The sequence below is a fragment of the Limanda limanda genome, chromosome 4 (assembly GCF_963576545.1).
Source record: "Limanda limanda chromosome 4, fLimLim1.1, whole genome shotgun sequence".
NCBI classification, from domain to species: Eukaryota; Metazoa; Chordata; class Actinopteri; order Pleuronectiformes; family Pleuronectidae; genus Limanda; species Limanda limanda.
The window spans coordinates 12,774,546-12,794,446 of NC_083639.1; the positions used below are offsets into that span (position 1 = coordinate 12,774,546).

At 40.1% G+C, this 19,901-nt stretch overlaps 1 protein-coding gene across 2 annotated transcripts in view; it reads right to left on the reverse strand.

Moving 5' to 3' along the window:
- The window catches only part of cpne5b (copine Vb), a 102,974-nt gene that overhangs the window by 42,504 nt on the left and 40,569 nt on the right, over positions 1-19,901 (reverse strand). For both annotated transcript variants that reach the window (XM_061069734.1, XM_061069733.1), the window contains one exon: positions 1,406-1,469. In XM_061069734.1, the coding sequence (XP_060925717.1) occupies positions 1,406-1,469 (64 nt within the window). The remainder of the gene's footprint in view (positions 1-1,405; positions 1,470-19,901) is intronic.

The window sequence follows — 19,901 nt, forward strand, 5'->3', positions numbered from 1 at the left end:
TGGTGAAATCAAATGCAACAAGGCTTTTTGCAGCTTGAACCAGGCTTAGCCACTTTTAATGTGGGTGTTTTTGTGTGACAAAGGTAAAGGGGGTGTGCACATGCACGCATGTGTCCCCAGAGGCTGTAGGAGACAAGGTCAGGCAGGGCAGTGTTTGAATTAATCAAGACTTGGTCTCACACTGTCATTAGCCAAGCGGATTTTATAGCGACAATAAGAGCTGGTACATGCAGAGCATTAAATGATCCTGTATTGATTCACACTCTCTCTCTCCTACACACACTCACACAAATCTTTTTCTCTCCATCTTATCACTGCTTGTTTGCTCTCTGTCTCATGGTGCCATCTCTTTTACTCCCTTTTTTCTCCTCCTCTGTCTCCCTATCTCTGTACCATTTGCTCCGTTGTACTCCTGCTTTTCAATATCCTGTTCTTATCGACGCGCTGGAAGTCCAGTTTAGCATTCACAGCGTCACGCCTCAGTCCTGGTTGAGGGGACCATTAGCCCTCACCCCATCCTGTTCATGGGCCATTTCATTAGACAGTGGGTCACTCTGCAAAGTGAGAGCCACTGCATCAGTGTGTTCTTAAAGGTGTGTATGTGTGTGTGTGTGTGTGTGTGTGTGTGTGTGTGTGTGTGTGTGTGTGTGTGTGTGTGTGTGTGTGTGTGTGTGTGTGTGTGTGTGTCTAATGGTGTAAGTGTGACAGATAGACTGATAGACAGACAGATATAATAGATAGATAGATAGATAGAGATGACATAGATGAGGTAGATAGATAGATAGATAGATAGATAGATAGATAGATAGATAGATAGATAGATAGATAGATAGATAGATAGATAGATAGATAGATAGATAGATAGATAGATAGATAGATAGATAGATAGATAGATAGATAGATAGATAGATAGATAGATAGATAGATAGATAGATAGATAGATAGATAGATAGATAGATAGATAGATAGATAGATAGATAGATAGATAGATAGATAGATAGATAGATAGATAGATAGATAGATAGATAGATAGATAGATAGATAGATAGATAGATAGATAGATAGATAGATAGATAGATAGATAGATAGATAGATAGATAGATAGATAGATAGATAGATAGATAGATAGATAGATAGATAGATAGATAGATAGATAGATAGATAGATAGATAGATAGATAGATAGATAGATAGATAGATAGATAGATAGATAGATAGATAGATAGATAGATAGATAGATAGATAGATAGATAGATAGATAGATAGATAGATAGATAGATAGATAGATAGATAGATAGATAGATAGATAGATAGATAGATAGATAGATAGCACTTTCATTTATTAACCTGGCTTTGCTGACAAATGTTTGCCTGCTAATGTGTGTTTGGTAGGAGAGATCACTCACTCGACAATTGCTCAGCTCCTCTGCAGACAGGATGATGGAGCCACATTTCTTCCCTTGTATCCCTCTGTGGAGGAGAGAAAGAAAACAACAAAAGCCTTACGGAAATGTAAAGGAAATCTATTTTCTTGAATCTCCACTGATCAATCAGTGACACAAAGTCCTTTAGTTGTGGGGCAGCCTTGACAATTCACAATCAGCACCAGTTTTTATTATCCACTATTTATTATAATGCAATCAAACGTGTCTTTTTGTGATATGATTGTGTTTCGAGCAGTGGACATGTGTGTATGTATCTGTTTACAGTGCAAGTGTGCCTGTGATCAGATATCTAAAGTGCCGGCAGCCAGTCAAATAAGACATCTCTTCAGTCCTCCAGTCGGCTCAAGGTGACCAGTGGAATTGAATTGTAACGCCAAGGAAATGGAATTCACACATGATGAAATGAGAAGTTGTAAGTGGAAAAAGTATAGAAGTGGAACAGCTATAAAAATCATTATTACAGTGCCAGCGAACAGTTTCTATGGACATACTCTCGGACAGACTTTCCACTAATGAATTTGCGAAACTTGGTCCAATACATTCAAAGTCCAGTCAAGCTAAATACTTCTAGTGACAAATAACACCTCTTTCCTGGAACATTACTCAGACAGAGGAGGGTTTAATTAAAAGGTTGATGGTGCAACAATGTGGCTCTTTGTTCTCTTAAAGGTCAACACTGTCAAGACCTCTGTTGGTCAACAGTGTAAATGTACTCAATGTGTAGATTTACTTAACTGCGACACTGACATCAATGAGCATTATCAAGAACCTGGTGTTAGGTTTGCTTTTTAAATTTAAAAAACAAAAAATAAACCTGTATTATTCAGTTAAATTGAGCTTCAATTAACTTAATTATTTGTAAACTCAGGGTCATGTGTGTACGGAAGCATATTGCATTCACTTATAAAAAATAAAAAGCCTTGTTTAATCCTGCCTGAAGCTCTCACATGCATGGAGTATGGTTGCTGCTGCATCAGCCTGACCCTGCAACAGACTAATGTAGCCGAGCGGTTTGTTCTATCATACTGTCAGGAGGCCTCAGCCGAAAGAGGACAGTGAGATGGTTATTGAATCGGGACATCACACTTGTTTATTTTCCTTCACACTTTTCTCTATCGATAGAAACCCTTTCCGTTAGAACCCCTTTCAAAACAAGAGTCCCAACCACAAACCTGCTTATAACAGGAACTACACATCAATCTTCTATAATAAAGCCACTAACGGGACAAAAATAAAAACTATCCTCTACCTATCTGTAGCATATCCCACGAGACTTTCAACTGATGTTTTCAGGTTTATTTGACGCTACGTCTATGGACGCTATACGTCACTTTCAAAATAAAAGCATGGGAAATTTTTTTTTCGAAAAAACTGGATTTTTATCTCGGAAAAACCCAGAGCTTTATTTATTTTTTCAAGAGAATGCAATAAGCCTTCGTATGTGTGTGTGTGTGTCTGATTTGGAGAATCAGGTTATCAACACTTTCATATCTATCCACCTTCATCAATGCAACTCTTTATATTTTGGTTTCAATCAGAGCTTTTTCTTCTGTCCAGCCTGTTCAGAATGAGACACCCAGGCTGTTACAATCCTGAAGAAAAGGGCTTGTGTTAGTCCATCTCTCCTCACTCCACCAGCTCCCAATTAGTTTGAGTTGAAAAGCTCCTTTTTCATCTATAAAAACTCTTGCCTCTGCTTATATTAGTGAAAATAGCAAACTATCAGAGACCTGTGTCCTCTGATGATAAGCCTCTATATTTCTTAACATCTGGCTCTATTTTTTTCATTGAATTCTGCTCAATTTTGTCCGTCTCAGACATATGTCTCAGGCCAGTTACTGTCTCCCCTGCGGACTGTGATGTTTTCTGAGGTTATGTTGCAAATATTACTAGAATTTAGACACAAACAAAAACAATTTGCAACCATCTTCTTCTTCTCACTATGGAAAAATAATCACCCTATAACATCAGCCGCCTGTCAAGGTCAGTTTTCCTGCAGGGAAATCACCTACATTGTGCAGCTGTCGAATACAGCACAGCCACTGTGAATGAATTTATTCAGGTGCCACTTCACACATTTCATCAACATCATCGGATGCATTCCATTAACATTGTCGGTGAAAGAAAAAAAATTGTTGTTAGGAGATGCAGTTGCATCCAGATCATACAGTTAATCACCTCATGTCAATGCCACTGCAGAATATAAATGTGTTGGATTATATAAATGTTTCCAACAAATATAACCCAGGCACTTGTTTTGTTAGTACAAAAGAACATTTCATCGGAAACACTCAAGTGAATGAGAGCCAAAAGAAATGACTATGTACTTGGACTCTGTCTAGATGTTGAATGCTAGTGACAGTTAAGAAAGTTTATGTTATAACTTAAATACCTATAGCAGTGGTTGCAATTTTCCATCAATTTCCACTTAAGACTGATGGACTCGACTTGGCAGATTCAACACATAAAATGCTAAGGTCAAAAGCCTGGATAAAGTGCCCTCCAGCTGTGTGTGTAAGTGCTTTCTGCCCTTTGTGCAGAAGGTGTATTTGGTGTTTTAAGAGGTAGATGGGAACCTTTCATCCACACAGTGAAAGACTCCCATTGATCTTCAGGTGGGGAGACCATCCTCGTGGCATAGTGATGCAGGGAGCTAAGAGTGTTTTTCCACCTAAAATCTTACTCCCACTCTCACACAATCTCACACATACTCAAAGACACTTGGCACCCTAACATCCACTTGCAGAAATAAACAGCTTTTAAAGGAGAGTGACTCCATATCTACAATTCTTCTCTGCTCGTTCCTTCCCTGACCTCCTGTAACTGAATCAATTCTCTCTGGGATGTTTCTAGAAATAAGCTCACATCCTGAGACCATCAAAAAGCTGAAATCAACAGGCAAGAGTTTGGGTCACAAAAATAAATCGTCAGTGTGCCGACAATTTGTTGCTGTAAAATGTAACAGCAGAAGAAAGCAGCTGTAGACACAATAAAACGACACAGTGCACAGCCAGGAACAGGCTTCCATCCATTAATCAGTTTGTTCTACTTAATGAAGCACACGTTTGCCAAGTGCTGTGAGGTCTCAACCTTAATGTGCCTGGAGATAACATATGTTGTGATGTACAAATACAATTTGATTGAATTGAATAAGTTGTAAGTCCCTATACTTTGATACGGGTCGAATAAGCCGCCTGCTCAGAGAATCTATGGGGTCACATCGTGTCGTGACAGTCATGTGTAAGCAGCAATCTTTAAGATCTTTCCCACATAGTAAAATTGTTTTCGCCCAGATTTGGCCCACATCCCATATCCCATATCCCATAAGAGGCCCACACATTGCATGGATCTCTTTATTGCAATAATAAAGATTCTCAACAGTCATATCTTGTGAACACACTGTTCATAATTCTCCGCCTGCATAAATCACAGAAAGGAAAACAAATCAATTGGTGATGATCTAAAATCCTTATCGCATGTCTGTGCATGCAAAAAAAATCCCATCTGTTATTGTTTCTTATAAAACCTATGAGAAGAAGGTAATGAAGATTATCTCAATCTCAGACAGTCAGACAGACAGAGAGACAGACAGACAGACAGACAGACAGACAGACAGACAGACAGACAGACAGACAGACAGACAGACAGACAGACAGACAGACAGACAGACAGACAGACAGACAGACAGACAGACAGACAGACAGACAGACAGACAGACAGACAGACAGACAGACAGACAGACAGACAGACAGACAGACAGACAGACAGACAGACAGACAGACAGACAGACAGACAGACAGACAGACAGACAGACAGACTCTGACTGAAACTTGATATTTAAAATGTCTCAGTTCCTGTGGTGAGACCCCCTGTAGATGTCACACAAGATACTGTTCCCTCATTACTGAAAAGATTAAATCATAATTTAATATGCTTCATCCTGGCAGTGAGTTATTTTCTTTGAACTGCACTGATTCTCAGGACACATGAAAAAAAAATCACTTCCTCTGTCTTTTTATTAGAAACACAGAGGAGTCGAAGCCGTGCTGCATAATTGAACCCACCTATTAACACAATGCATCAAAGAGACACAGGGTACACACAGCAGTGTTTTTGAACCTCTGATGTTTAAAAGAGGATAGCTGTATATAAACAGAGCACACACAGACACACACACTTCTATTATCACATATATATATATAGACAAGACACTTACATATTGGTGCACACACTAATACAACCACACACTTTACACACAATTCTTATTCACACCGTTCGGAGCGTGTAGTTACAGAAAACTTCAGGGACTCACAGTCTAAAGCAAACTAACCTGCTGTGAATAAAGAAGAGCTGGGTTAATTTTGCTCAGGGGGATAAGAGAAGGACAAGGCAAGAAGCATGGAGGATTGAGCCAGTGTAATTACTGGCTGGGGTACAAAACCAGGCTGGTTGTTTTCTTTTTTCATCTTATAGAGGTTGTCAATACGTTTTTTATATCCATGGAACTGTAGTGATGTCGGCAACTGTATCAGTCTGAAACAACATATAACAGTAATGTAAGTATTTACTATTTGACACTATACTGAGCCACAATTTATATTTTAAGAACATTCTTGTTGTAATGAAATAAGTTGCAATGTTATTATAATGAAAAAATTTAAAAGTAGTAAAAGTAATTTGTATGGAGCATTTCACATATAAGCATAGTCTAACATTCTCACAGTTCTAGATGACAATGACATGTGACTGAATATATGTGTAACCCTTCCTAAACGAACCGTTCAAGTACAAGCACGGACGCACCCAAGGAGCTTGAAGGACAAAAGCCTGTGTCCAGTGCCAAGAGCCATCGTACATGATGAGACTTCCTGAGAGTGAGACCGTGTTGGAGGTGTTCCAGAAGAGCACTCCACCAACAGAATCTACTGTAAAGAATAGCTCCTCATTGATTTGCTGTTAGCAACAGCTTGACTGGGAGTCTGGTAAATTCACCAGTAATAAACATAGAAAAATGAGAGGTTTAAACTGAGGAGGAAGGTGGAAGAAAGGTCGGAGCCTTTAAAGGACATGGAATTCAAAACTGCACGGCAGCAAATGTAACTTTGAATCCTAAATATCTGGTTAATGGAAAACTGACAGATAGTACATTAACCTTTCTGAAACAGCAGCAGTGCTATGTATTTGAATGATTGCCAGAGCTGCCACACTTGCTCACAGATGTGGTCTACGTTAAATATGACACATGACACTGCTGTGGCTGTTCTCTATGTCGATGTCTCATACCTTTGGTGAGGTTTTATTCCCAAATTAATTGTTATCTTGAGAAACTTCAAAATCAGTGAGTTTTGCCATAAAAGGGAGAACAATCCTTTCAGATTAATTAATAGCTTATTTAAATTTTTAAACATATGTCAAGGATTGAGAGACATACATATAGACACTTACAATTAACTAAACATTAAAGTCACAAAAACAAACGGAACTCCCTTGAGTGTATTTTTGATTGAGGATTAAATGGCATATTTGAGTTTAAGGGTGTATTAACATATGTTCTCTTCAAATGAACTGAACGTAGTCCTCTCAAATTGGAACAACATGAAAGGGACTCAGTCACATCGACAGTTCATTTGAAGGTGGCCTCTGTTCTCTGTCTGGTCCACTTTTGCTCTGAAGGGGCCTGAGCTCTCTTTCTCTTCATACAATACCTAGTTCACAGTCACACAGATCTTTACTCATTTGGATTATGGGTTGTTTTCACTCGGAACAAGATGGCTGCTGCCACACTTCTCTTATCCACATTCATGTAGTAGTAAGTTAAATAAGCCCACAGGGATGGAAAAAGCCTATCAACACAAAAAAACATTCCTACTGGACGATTATGAATTACCTGTCCACAATGTGATTACAATACACCTGTCAATCATTTGTTCACGATTCACCTTTTCATGATTCAATTCTCGATGCATTGAGATGCATCGATTCCTCAACTATCTATGTTTTTGCACAGGGCGGCTTTTCATCAATTACTATACGTGTCATAATAACCTCTGATTAGTTATGGTGTTTATTAACTTGTATTGATTTTGTTCTGTCACTGCAGTGATGTACATCAGATCAGGTTCATTTCAATGCCATGGCAAACCTGTAGCACTTTGTGTTCATATTGCAAAAGTTCAGGGAACCGCAACGCAGATTTTAGGCGAACCACACTCAGACAGTTCACTTAAAGTTAGGTACATATTTAACATAGTTTATGCATAATTTAATAACGGTTTCATCCCAGCATGTCCACTTGAGGCCAGTTCAATGCTCAGCTCAGACATAATGAAGCCCTATTTCCTTGGTTAAGTCTGAGAATATGTCTTAGTTCCGCTGTTGCACTTGGTTGATGAGGAAAATCAGCCTGTGACAGAATCAGCTATGGCCTAGATTTTATCTTCACACACCAGAGAACCATCTTATGAACTCAGTCCAGAGCCAGACCTTCACATTCCTTATATCAAAGCTGTGCCATTGAAAACTGTCCAAGCGTGTTCGTCCTTCAGTGCATCGTCATCTCCTAACAGATTCAAAGTGATTTTTTGAGGTAGAATTGGACTGATACTTTACCTCCACCTTAACCTTATCTTACAAAAAAATGTGCTTTCAACATGAAGTCTTGCTTTACATCCTGATACCCATCAGTTAAATGAATACTGTCTCCAATTGAAATTGCCCTCGTGGGCCTCATTGTTAAAAATGATGAATTCAAGCACAGGCGACAGGCAGCTGTCATCACCTGCAGCCCACTGCTGAAGTTTTACAGGCTGTAATTAGCTTCCAGTAGAAGCCTTGTGCTCATTTGCACCTGAAGGATAATGGCTAGGAAAGGGAGCAGGGTGACTCAGTCACATACTAATCATGTCCCTGTGTAGCCTATCATCAATGACACAGGCAGACAGAGCGAGAGACATTATTCGCTTAATCAAGGAACAGATCTTTCCTCCGCTGGATAGTAGAATCTCAGTGAGTCACAATAACTGTTAGTCTAGTTTAGATCAGCAGATAACATGGAACAGATGAAATTAATGAACTGCTGTTCCAACTCGCGCACATGTTTTGTGCTGTCGTCGCATACAAATAAGAACCTGTACAAATCCAGACAAGCATGAGGACTAGACAGGGAAGACAACCACCAATTTTACACTGTAGACAACATCTGCTGTGAAATACTCTAGAGGGGACATGTCCAATGAATGATGCACTGATCAAATCTCGCTTTTGTGAGTGAATTGCCTTCAAGCTGCACCAGTGTTCAGTTTGGCTCATTGCTCATGTTCCCACCCACGGGTCAGCTAATCCATTCCTTTCTGCATCTTTTGTCTAAAATGGTGATCAAGAATAAAAGCAGGCAGAGCGTTTAGCCTCCTGGTGGCTTTTACTGATCCTCAGGCCACAAGCTGCACACTACGACTTCGTCAAGTGGGAGGCAGGAGAGCAAAAGCTCCATGGGGGAGTGCTTCAGGGAGCCTATCTGAGGTGGTGATTATTGGCTGTCATTAAAACGGACCAAATGCTCTTCAGTATGTTTGGGGAGTATAAATGGAGCTGAAATTGTGGCCTCAAGTCTGGAGAGTTGAATTTCACCTGCTGTTGTCAGAATAAACCTCAGCAATTTATAGGCAATGCCGGTTTATGGAGATGTTGTTTATTTTGGCTAAACATGATGGTAATTTTGTTCCTCATTTTATGTTTAGAAAAAATATTAAGCAACATGGCATTAGCAGCAAACACCAGTGAGATGCAACACAATAACAACTAAAACCATGGTGAGTGTGCATATGAGATCAAAACCAATAACATGCACAGGAGAGTTATTTCACTGTTATCCTTTTGTTCCGTCAGAGTTGTAATATAAAATAAATAAATTCTTTACGATGCTACCGTGCAGTTGACTCGACACAGCTTTTATCATCTGAATGTTTCAGGATCACATGCAGGTCTGAACGCTGTCATGTCAGATTCTGTATAAACAATCTTATGAATCAAACCCCATCTGTGTGCAGAATGTACTGAGCCTGCAGGATGACATAAAACTTGTGCTGTGCAGCCGAGCAGTAAACTGTAAAGTTCTCAAAGTCTCAGAGACACCGGTGGAATACGTTTTGGGGTGTTGTTTGCGAGAACGTGCCAAAAGACGACCTCTGGAGTACTTCTATTTCATGTAATGGTGCATTTATGTAACATGACATCTTGGGATGTGTATAATTTCTTTAACTTATATTATCAGTATAATTTCTGATGGTGCTGTAGCAGATAGCCTTTGTTTTCAAGAAGTATAGGGGGGTATTTATGATCACCGACACCAGGTCTTATTTGTCCAGTATCTGTACAAATTACCATTATAATTACATCCATATTGTTTGAATCTGCAACTTGTGATTTCTGTCCAAAAGATGCAGGAGTAAGTGTGTGGAAGTTGGAAAGTAGTCCAAGAACTTGCATCCTGTGTGCATACAACATTTCTCTTAACCATAGAGGAACAAGCTTATTTCCCCAACTGTAAAAATACAGTAACTGCTGCATGTAGATAACTGGCAGAAAATGAAAAACTCCCTAAATGTAGGCATCGGAAATTAATTTACTGTTCCTGTGGTGTTGGCTCTTATTGCACACTGTTACAGAAGAGAGGCCCATTAGAGTAGAAAGGACAATGAGTCTTTGGCTTAGTGAATTCAGCTCATCTTTCATTCAGAAGAGTGAGCCCAGCAGGAATTGTTAAGTGAGGATTTGAAGTGTATGTGTTCTGGTTTTATTAGGATTTAGTAACATCCAGGAAATGAATAGATCATGGTGATAACCATTATACTATACACAGTTCCATTCCAGTCTGATTTCAATTGCATTTTTTTCCAAAAAAGAAGGGACAGAGTTCCTGCTGTGTCTGTCTCATTAACTATACTTTTTTAACAGTATGCTTCTTGTAACTGTTGGACATTCTAAAACAAAGTTTAGGTTTTTTATCTCTACGAGAAAAACAAACCTACTGTTTCCTTACATATATTGAATGTGTTTTGTTTATGTATTTTCATTGCAATTAAAATGGGCGTTGGATGATCTGTTGCTGCTCATGTCAAGTGGAACTACACATGCAGCTACACTTGAAGTTAGTGATTGCTAATTGCTAATTTATTCTGAAGAAGCGATGAAAGAATTAACACATTCATTTCTGCGTGATAGAGTATTTCTCCACAGTCTATTCAGATTTTAGTTAAGAAACTTGACAGCTGCAAAGGACATTGCAGGTTGTTCAAAGATGTATGAGCTTACTATACAGTATAGGAGCTGTCCCTTCAGAACCACCACAACACAGGGTGCTGCATACATAACGTGTGTGGTTTTAAATGAACTGCTGTTGTTTTTTCATACATTGCATGCCGGCCTTTTAAGTGGTCTGTGATTCTCCTCCGCATAAAATCATTTCAGCAAACATATTAAAGTTGTATTTAAACTTTGACATTGCCAAGCAGGAAGTGTTTCCATGACTGCACTGAATGATATGCTAGTGATGTTGACCCTTGGTTTGACCCAGTAGCCACTGCTGTAATTTATCTGTGGATGTAGAAGATTCAACAGACTTACAGTTAAGGCACGCTGCCCGTGCGCACACACACACACACACCTGCTACAGAGTGCTGGTCACTTGTTGATTCCTATTTTGAATGTAACAGAAGTCAAAATCCCACTAAACTCTTCCCATGACCAATACAAATACACATACCAAGTGTGAAGAGTTCGCGAGATATATACGTTACACATACAGACAGACAGACGTTGTGGAATTAGTAGGGAGATGACTATGAGAGATTCTGATACACAATAGAACAATCAAACAGGTTGTAATGTCAGACCTGCTTCTCCAAGGACTTCCTTTCCTCAGTCTATCTCTATGGGTCATATTGAGTGTGTGGAGCAGTGTTACTTGAGTGCTGTATTTTAAGAATGAACTGGATGCGAGCCAAGGCCTATTCGCTATCACAATGCTGAATAAAGGCTAAGTATTCTCACACAACCGAGAAGAATCTTGTCTGGTGAAAGAAGATACTGCAGATAACCAGGTTTCAGGCAGGAGTTATCTGAGTATTGCTGTGACAGATTTCAATGTGAAAAGCCAATCGTGTGTCTCAGACAAAGGAAAATCATTTCTTCTAAAAGACGATACATTTGACAGATTTTGAATTATCGCTCCTCTGCTTCTGTATTATTCAGCAGACAAACTGAGCACACTTGGGTGCGCTCAGAGGCGAGGCGTATTTCTTCCACGCCAGCAGCTTTGTAACCTTTAAAAGAGAGCACAAGCACAAGCATCCAAACATACAACAATGTGCAGCAAAGCAAGGCCTCTCTAACTAAATTACTGACTTCACTAACTCTGCCGAAGAGAAGAGTGAAACAGTATTTCTCTGCCGTGAGGACAGAGTGAAGCCCCACCTGAGCCATCCTCAACCTCAATTACCCACTGCTGATTCTACAAAGCCTCGGCCGTTCGAGACCTCATTTGACTTTATTACAACGACCACTGGAGAGAGGGTGCCATTAATCAAATAGAAGAGCGAAAGAGTGAGCCGTCCCTGAGAAAAAGCGAGGAAATTAACTGAAATGGCTTCTGCAGTTGCTCTAGTCTGCTTTCGCCTGCAGCAGGGAGAGTGACCCGGCATTCATCATATACCAAATGAAGCTCAAGCTGCATTCAAAGGAAACGCCGCCGTGTAAAGACAGGCTCAATCTTAATAAAGGCAGTAAGAGACAGTTATATGCATTAATTAGGGGTGTTGGCACTTGATTGATGGGTCTTATTATTCAGTTTCATGTTAAGATTTAATTTCCCTCCAAAATTCGTTACATCTGCCAGAGCAGAGGCTCTCAAAGTAAGCATCTGGGGGAAAAAACGCAACGCGAGGGAGCATCTGATGAAAAGAGGATAAAATTGAAAGACGAGCACATTAAGCAGGTTAGATAAGCCAGCGTGTATGTAAATAGGTGCCTTTTTAAAGTATACCCTGCCTTTAATAACAACCGTTTTATCTAACCCTTAGCGTGTACCATTACTTCATCATTATTCTATGTTCTGTTTGTGCTCTGTACCGTGTGATCCAGGTCTCGAAGCACATAAAGAAATGGTAACATTTGAGAAATTTCATTAAATGGGTTTTCTATGACTTTCCCCAAAGTTCTCCTTTGTTTATGCCCACTAACACATGATGAAATGAAAAAAAGAAACACCCTCCCTCTGTCTGTTGGGGAGCAAATTACACTCCAGGCAATTAGCTCGTACAATGGCAGCCAATCTCTATAATGCTTTGTTTGACATCAATGCTGCTGAGTCCTCCAATTCGTTTTCAGACGAAAATCGATGTTATTTGCCAAAATAGCTGTCTCCAAATGTATAAACAGGCTGTGCTTAGTACATTGGTAGAGTGCTGTGTGTATTTCCATCAGTCTGCTAATCCCCAACCAGATTCAGTTCGCAGATCTATGTTCAGAGTGCACTGTAACCTGATGAAACAGCATCCCTGAATTAGTCAATTAAGTACAGGAAACCTCATCCGTCAAGTTGATTGATGGATGCAATTGAATCGACAATGACAGAAAAATTGTTTTCCTAACAGATGGCTTAGAGAGACTGAGAGGTGATCAATTGCTTCCTGCAGGAAGAGGAAATGGAGTTTTGCTCGAAGATATCAGACCCAGGGGTATCAATACTGGATGAGCTCTCATGCAGACAGAAAACATCTCTTCACATTGAGCTGCCGTACAGGACACTGTTTACCATCGGCTGAGAATGCATCTGATGGTGGGGTTAACCAAGCTGCTTCAGAATCAAACAGTCCAGCCGTGTTCAGACTGACAATCCTGCTGTGTAATGAAAGCCCATTATTCATTTCAATGCGACAGCTACATGCTGGCAGTGCAGGGTCATCAGACACAAACAGTGAGCCTTACTGAATTCTACATGTTCCGAAAACACTCAAATATGCACATTCACAACTGTTTTGGAATGTAGACTATAATATAACCTGCAATCATCGAGAGGGAAGATCAAATGACTGCTGTTCTGATAACTGAACAGAAATCCCCTCCAACAATATATGTGTTTTAAACACTTTCAAATCTACTTTGTTTGGTTCTGACCTTCTAACTTTTCATGTTACTCTGAACCAAAATGTATGGATAGTGTTAGATGGACCAAAATATGGTTCAACCAAAGGAGGTGGTCTCAGTTCAGATCAAACTGAACCATGGTTCAGATCATTTGCAGTATGATAATACTTTTGGAATAGTTCATACTTTTGGACCAATCGCAAAAAGTTGAGACCCCATTTAACATAACAACTGAAATGAAAACATGAAATAAGATAATTACAGGTGACTAAACCTAATAATAGTATCGTCATTATAAAATTACAGTGTCACAGGGCAAAATCTAATATTTTACATTCACCAATGCTCTATTACCTAATGCATATACTATTTACTAGTGCCAAAGAAAGCTGCAGAAAACTAAGCTCACCACATTTCTTCAGTAGTTGTTCATGTGTATATAGACAACTGGACTTGGTTGAGATTGTTAAAGATATTTCACTTCTCATCCAAATGGCTTCTTCAGTTCTAATTGACTGGTGGGAAGTTCCAGGTTCCAGTTCCATTGAAGTGACCTATCTAGAGTTAAAATGCAAGGTCATTAAACCCCCCAGTAAACTTGTGGGTAATTGGGGTCCCCTGAGTCAAGCTGTGAATGGCTGGCAGTACCTCTCAGGGTTACATGAGACAGGGCATAGATGGGGGTTGAGATGGAGGAGAGAACTCAGGACAGCACTGTATTTGGCTGACAGTCGGTGTCTTAAACCACCTCCTCTGTTGAATTTTTTCCAGATTGGCAAATATTGCTTCTGTCACTCGTCTTTCAAACCATCTATCTTCCCTGGAAAAAGTGTCCCTTGTCCTTGAGGTGTAAGTGAATTGCTGATTCCTTGCCTTCCTTGAGGAATGCTCTCTCATATGCTGTGTGTTTTGTTTCCCCAATGAACAGGTCTGAGTAATTATTTGCATTTTACTGCATAAAACACATTTTTCAGGTAGAGCTCAGGAAGCCTGAGAGGTGAAACATCTTTTACAAACTCAAGCAAGTTCAGTTGCCTACGTGAACAACGCCTGAGCCTGGACTGCTGAGACTCTAACACCAACACCATCTGTGGACTAGGTTTTAATGATGGGCTGTATTATTATATTTTCTCCTCAATGTTTTCTTCTGCAATCATTAAATAATTATTAACCTCTACTACATAAGCTTATGCCATGTGATCTGAGACATGAAGCTTCACAGAGCATTGTTCAAACATTTCCCCTTTTCCTTTCAGCCTTTGCCATCAGAGAGGTTCCTGGCTCCAGCTGGTGATGATCCTTCGGGGTACACCACTCACCAGAGCGTACATTTCCATGGAGCTTGGCACCCCTGAACCATTCGTCTCACTTCACCTAGCCCCTCGAACACGAAATGCCCAGGGCAGTACGGCCGTCACTTCTCATCACAGCATCAAAGACTCCTCTGTCAGCTGGAATGCAGGAGCTAGATGGAGAACTGGAAAATATTTCCTCCCTCTTTCAACTGTTCCATTTCATCCTATCTTTCTACCTTGTTTTCACTTCAGTGATTAAAAAGAATTATACAGCAACTAGTAGTCTTTGTAGAGTGTATATAAAAATGTATGACTCATCTCCATTTCCTCCCACCAGCCGGAATCCGAAATATCCTGCACACAAATCTTTTGTGTTTGGACCATGTATGGTAACATGCACCATGTACCACCATCTGTAAAAAATGGAGGTGGTTTATACTTAAACATATATAAAGTCTATGGTAGCCATCCACTCATGGGCAACTTGAAGCTATGGTGGCCTCTGATTTCAACAAATAATAATTCACACTGCTTTTTAACAAAAGATAAATGAGCCTCTGGTAGTTACTGTTGCCAAGCCTGTCAGCTTAGTTAGTAATTTTATTAGTAAATCATGTTTTCCTTTGCTTTGTATTGTACATAATCACTTGTTTACTTCTGTATCTTGACATGCTAAAGGCCGCAGCATTATCCTTTTGAGTTTAAAAAGCCATACACATTCTACTTTCAGAACTTGTACAAACCAGTGCAGAGACTGACGCTGAAAAGATCTTTCTACCAAATCTGCCTTGAATCTAACTCTGTGACCCAATTGCAAGGAGGTCTCTGTAGCCCCTTTCACCTCATCAAAGATCTGATCCAGCATATTCACTACACTCCTCCCAGAGGCAGAGAGACAGCTGCAGCCTCAGAAAAAAAATACCCAGCAGGTTCCCATCTGCCGAGACCTTAAAAAGAGACGGATAGAGCGTGCCGAGACGAGGATGTTAGGTACTCATGTGGAAAAGGAGCCTTCGAGTAGTAATTACGCTCTTGGCCATTACTCTTTTGTGACCACCGAAATCCCCCCAAAGAAGGGAGTCTTCTATCTCATCTTTCCTGTCAGATATTTGTCTTGAAAGAAACTTACTTTTCAGTGCAGTTATTCCCAGAACAGACATTACTCTCGTGCCTAAGAACCAGGGCACCAATGAAGGCTTCCCCAGAGAGCGAGCGAAGCACTGCCACAGGATCAAGTCGTGTGTGTGTGTGTGTGTGTGTGTGTGTGTGTGTGTGTGTGTGTGTGTGTGTGTGTGTGTGTGTGTGTGTGTGTAAAGATACAGGACAGAGTAAAAGAAAGAGGCATATGTGTGTTCAGATTGTGGTCAGACACTATGAATAGCCACATTCAACTGAAGTTCACAGATCTAATTTATTTGTCTGTGATGTGTGTGTGTGTGTGTGAGTGTGTGTGTGTGTGTGTGTGTGTGTGAGTGTGTGTGTGTGTGTGTGTGTGTGTGTGTGTGTGTGTGTGTGTGTGTGTGTGTGTGTGTGTGTGTGTGTGCGTGCGCGCGCGTGCGTGTGTGTGTGTGTTGTGGACTCAAACACTTCACCCACCCCTACATCGGCATAGTGGTGAATAGATATTGAGTGAATTTTTGGGTGAACTATCCCTTTAATATTTCTGTCTTTGTCTGCTCAATTTCTTCAAATGTTGGGTCAGATGGACTTTTCACTCAGGTCAAACCCGTTGAACAGTTTGTTCACAGTTACACTGAGCTCACAACTCTCTCCCCACATAGTGAACACTTATATCATAAATACACTCCGTTTAAACTTCTTATACAACATTTTACTCTCCATGATCAGTTCCTGTTGCTATTATTTTTTTACGCATGGACCCTACAGCAACCTGCACTTTGAAATTGTGAAACTGCAACTTCTTTAAACAAATCGCTTCAACCAGAAAGACAGACAATAATGTAAAATGCAGCATTCACAAAGCTGCAAGCCCACTTTTTGGAACCACAACAAGAGCAGCCAAAAATACACAAGAGCCTAATCTCGTAAAAATGTCACACTGAGACGACGCCAACTGGAGCCGTTACAGATTTCTTTATGGCCCGTGTTCTATTGCATCTGCATATCCTAGATAGGTAATGATGAGGTGCAGTGAAGCACGGCATATAGTCAAACTCTGGGTTAGAAATAGATGGTAACCATACCAACAGAAAGAAATGTGTGGTTTCATGACAGATGAGCGGACGGGGGAACTGAGAGAGCTGAGATGAGGAGCAGAAGATGGGAGAGGATGAGTATAAAGAAAGAGACAGACTGACACGCCTGACCTGAAGGGAGCATCAAAGTGTTCACTTCAACAAACGTACAGGAGAAGTCTGGAGAACATCCATCACCCAGGTGCTCTTTAGCAAGGCACTCTCAAGCTGCAGCAGCTCTGTGACTAACTCAGCAGTGCTATGCAAGAACTCATAGCTGCTTCTTGTGTGTCTGAAGTGAATCTTACAGTCTGCACTGTGCCCTGCAACAAGGAATAAATCAATTGTAATAAACTGGGAACGAAGCCAGTGGAATCCATTACCGTGACTGGTCGGAGACGATCTCAGGCACAAACTCTGAGTTAAAATTAGGTCTGAGAAGTTTAGAGACTAAGTCAGATGCATTACAATAAAAAAAGCTTAAATATGCTCACTTGAGGTCTTGCGTGTTAAAATGCAGATTGTTAAAAAATAACAAGAAATTAAAATGGAGTGCCTATTTAATTTGTTATTTCAATATTACATGATTGATACTAGACAGTCTTCACTTTCACCTGAGCTTAAAAACATCAGACACATTTAGAAATATGCTTTGGAGAACTTAAACATGCTTAAGGCCATGTTTCCAGCCTCTGCTCCCAGTGTGGTTTCTCAGCAGCTTTTCACAATGTGCCTGAGCAGCCCACAGTTTACCTCTCAGAATACCTGAAAGATTCCTCTGTTGTTATCTTGCAATTTCAAGGATTCAACCTTTTTTTACAAATGCTCAGGGAAGAAGATTTTGATGGAATGTGGGATTGTTGTACGAAAAATGTTGTGAAACCTAGAAGAGAATCAGCCATACTTTCTACTTTTTTGCAGAAGTTTAGGTTGGACAACGTTTAATAAGAACTGAAGATATCTCATATATGGAGGCTTGAGGGCATTTCTCTTTATTGCACTTGCACTGGTGGTCTTCTAGGCCCTTAACTAATTTATTTGTATAGATCTGTATAGTAAAGGTTTTATTATCCAGTCCTCAGTAGAAGAGCCTTGACATTTCAAGCATGAATTGCTGTAAACAAGGAAAATGCACTGGTTGCATGCACACAGATGACCTTACCTTTCAGTACCTGCAAAGAAAGTGCTTGATCATTTTAGCATTCACTGCTGTGCTATAGACATAAAGTCTAGACTGCACATATTTGCTAACTTAAACGTGTTTTGTTCCTCTGGCTCATGGCTTCAGCATCATCAATTTTAAATAAGCTAATGGATACCAGATAAAAGTGCCACATCTCAGCTTAATCTGAGTCAATACATCAATATTGCACAAACTTTGTGTGAGATATAAGCCATTTAACCCATAGCACACAGAATTCAAGGGTTCAAAAGTAATTGGACACTAGGACCTTAATGTTTCCTGGGCAGCTGTGTGTGGTGTCAGTGGAAAATAGCTGAAATGTGGCTCAGAGGAGATTGAGAGTTACAACTTAGATCAGTCTTTTGCTAATATGAGGAGTGAATCGGTGACCATGCAAGTAAAGAAGATAAAAATGAGGCTCAAACAAAAGCACAACTCTATCAAAGACCTCTGTGCCAGGACCGACAGTTGGTACATTCTAAAAGAAGCAGGTGTTAACAGGAGAACTACAAAATAGCAGACAAAGCATATCTTTGCATGGTGAACAAAAGCCCTCTGGACTACACAGTAAGTCAAGAAAGCTTTCTACAAAATACAGTGGGCGTATTTGGGTCTAGTTCAACGATTACAAAGAGACTTCATGACCAGAACCTCAGAGGATTCACCACCAGATGCAACGTTTAAAAAAACAGAACGAAAAAACAGCAAAAGCACACAGGAAAAAAAAACGCACGGTTCTGGAACACGTCCATCAAAATGATGGAAAGAGGAAAATATGGAGAAATGACTGATTCATGAGCCAAAGTCACCACCTAGTCACTGCACCATATGTCCAACAGGATGTCGGCAAACTGGTCTTCATTACCAATTTGAACGCGGTTAAAAGCATCAGGATTAATGCAGAGATCTACAGTGAAGCTTTGGGCACTTCCTGCTACAAGGACTCCACTATATCTCCAACACAGGTCTCTCTTTATGGATATAAAGGTACTTGAAGTCAAAGCTGAGACCTGGCACTTAAATCTACTGTCCATTATTTTATGTGTAGCTTTACATCAAAGGCAATTAGGAAGGTGTATTTGATGCAGGGTTTTGTTGTTCAGACTGCAACTTCTGAACGAGTGAGTACTTCCAGCACAAAGAACTATACAGATTGGTTTTCTGTGTCATGGATTTGAGATATCCACCTCTGATACTTGGGCCACAACTAGTGGAGGCAATGAGGAACCAACCTAAGTTTTTATTATCCAGTTCCGAGTGGGCTCATGTGGCAGAGGCGGAGATGTTCATTATGAGCAAAACTCTCAGATCCATGAATAAAGTTCTTAATTGGACATGAGGGAAAACGCTGATATCTGCTGGTTGAGTCGGTGCGACATGCAAAAGTCACATTCAACAAAATGAAACATAATTCATGACAACAACAACAAATAACAACAAAACCAGTAGATATAATTGGTGATCTCTTGTCATCTGATCCAAATGAAAACGGTCTTTTGCGACCTTCCCCTTGAAATGAGGCAGAACACAACTCATCTCAAATCTCTGACAGCAAAAAAAAAACTGAGCCAACTCTAATCTTCAATCATATAATGGCAGCCACAGTCCCAGTACAATATAGAATAATATCCAGTCTCAAAACT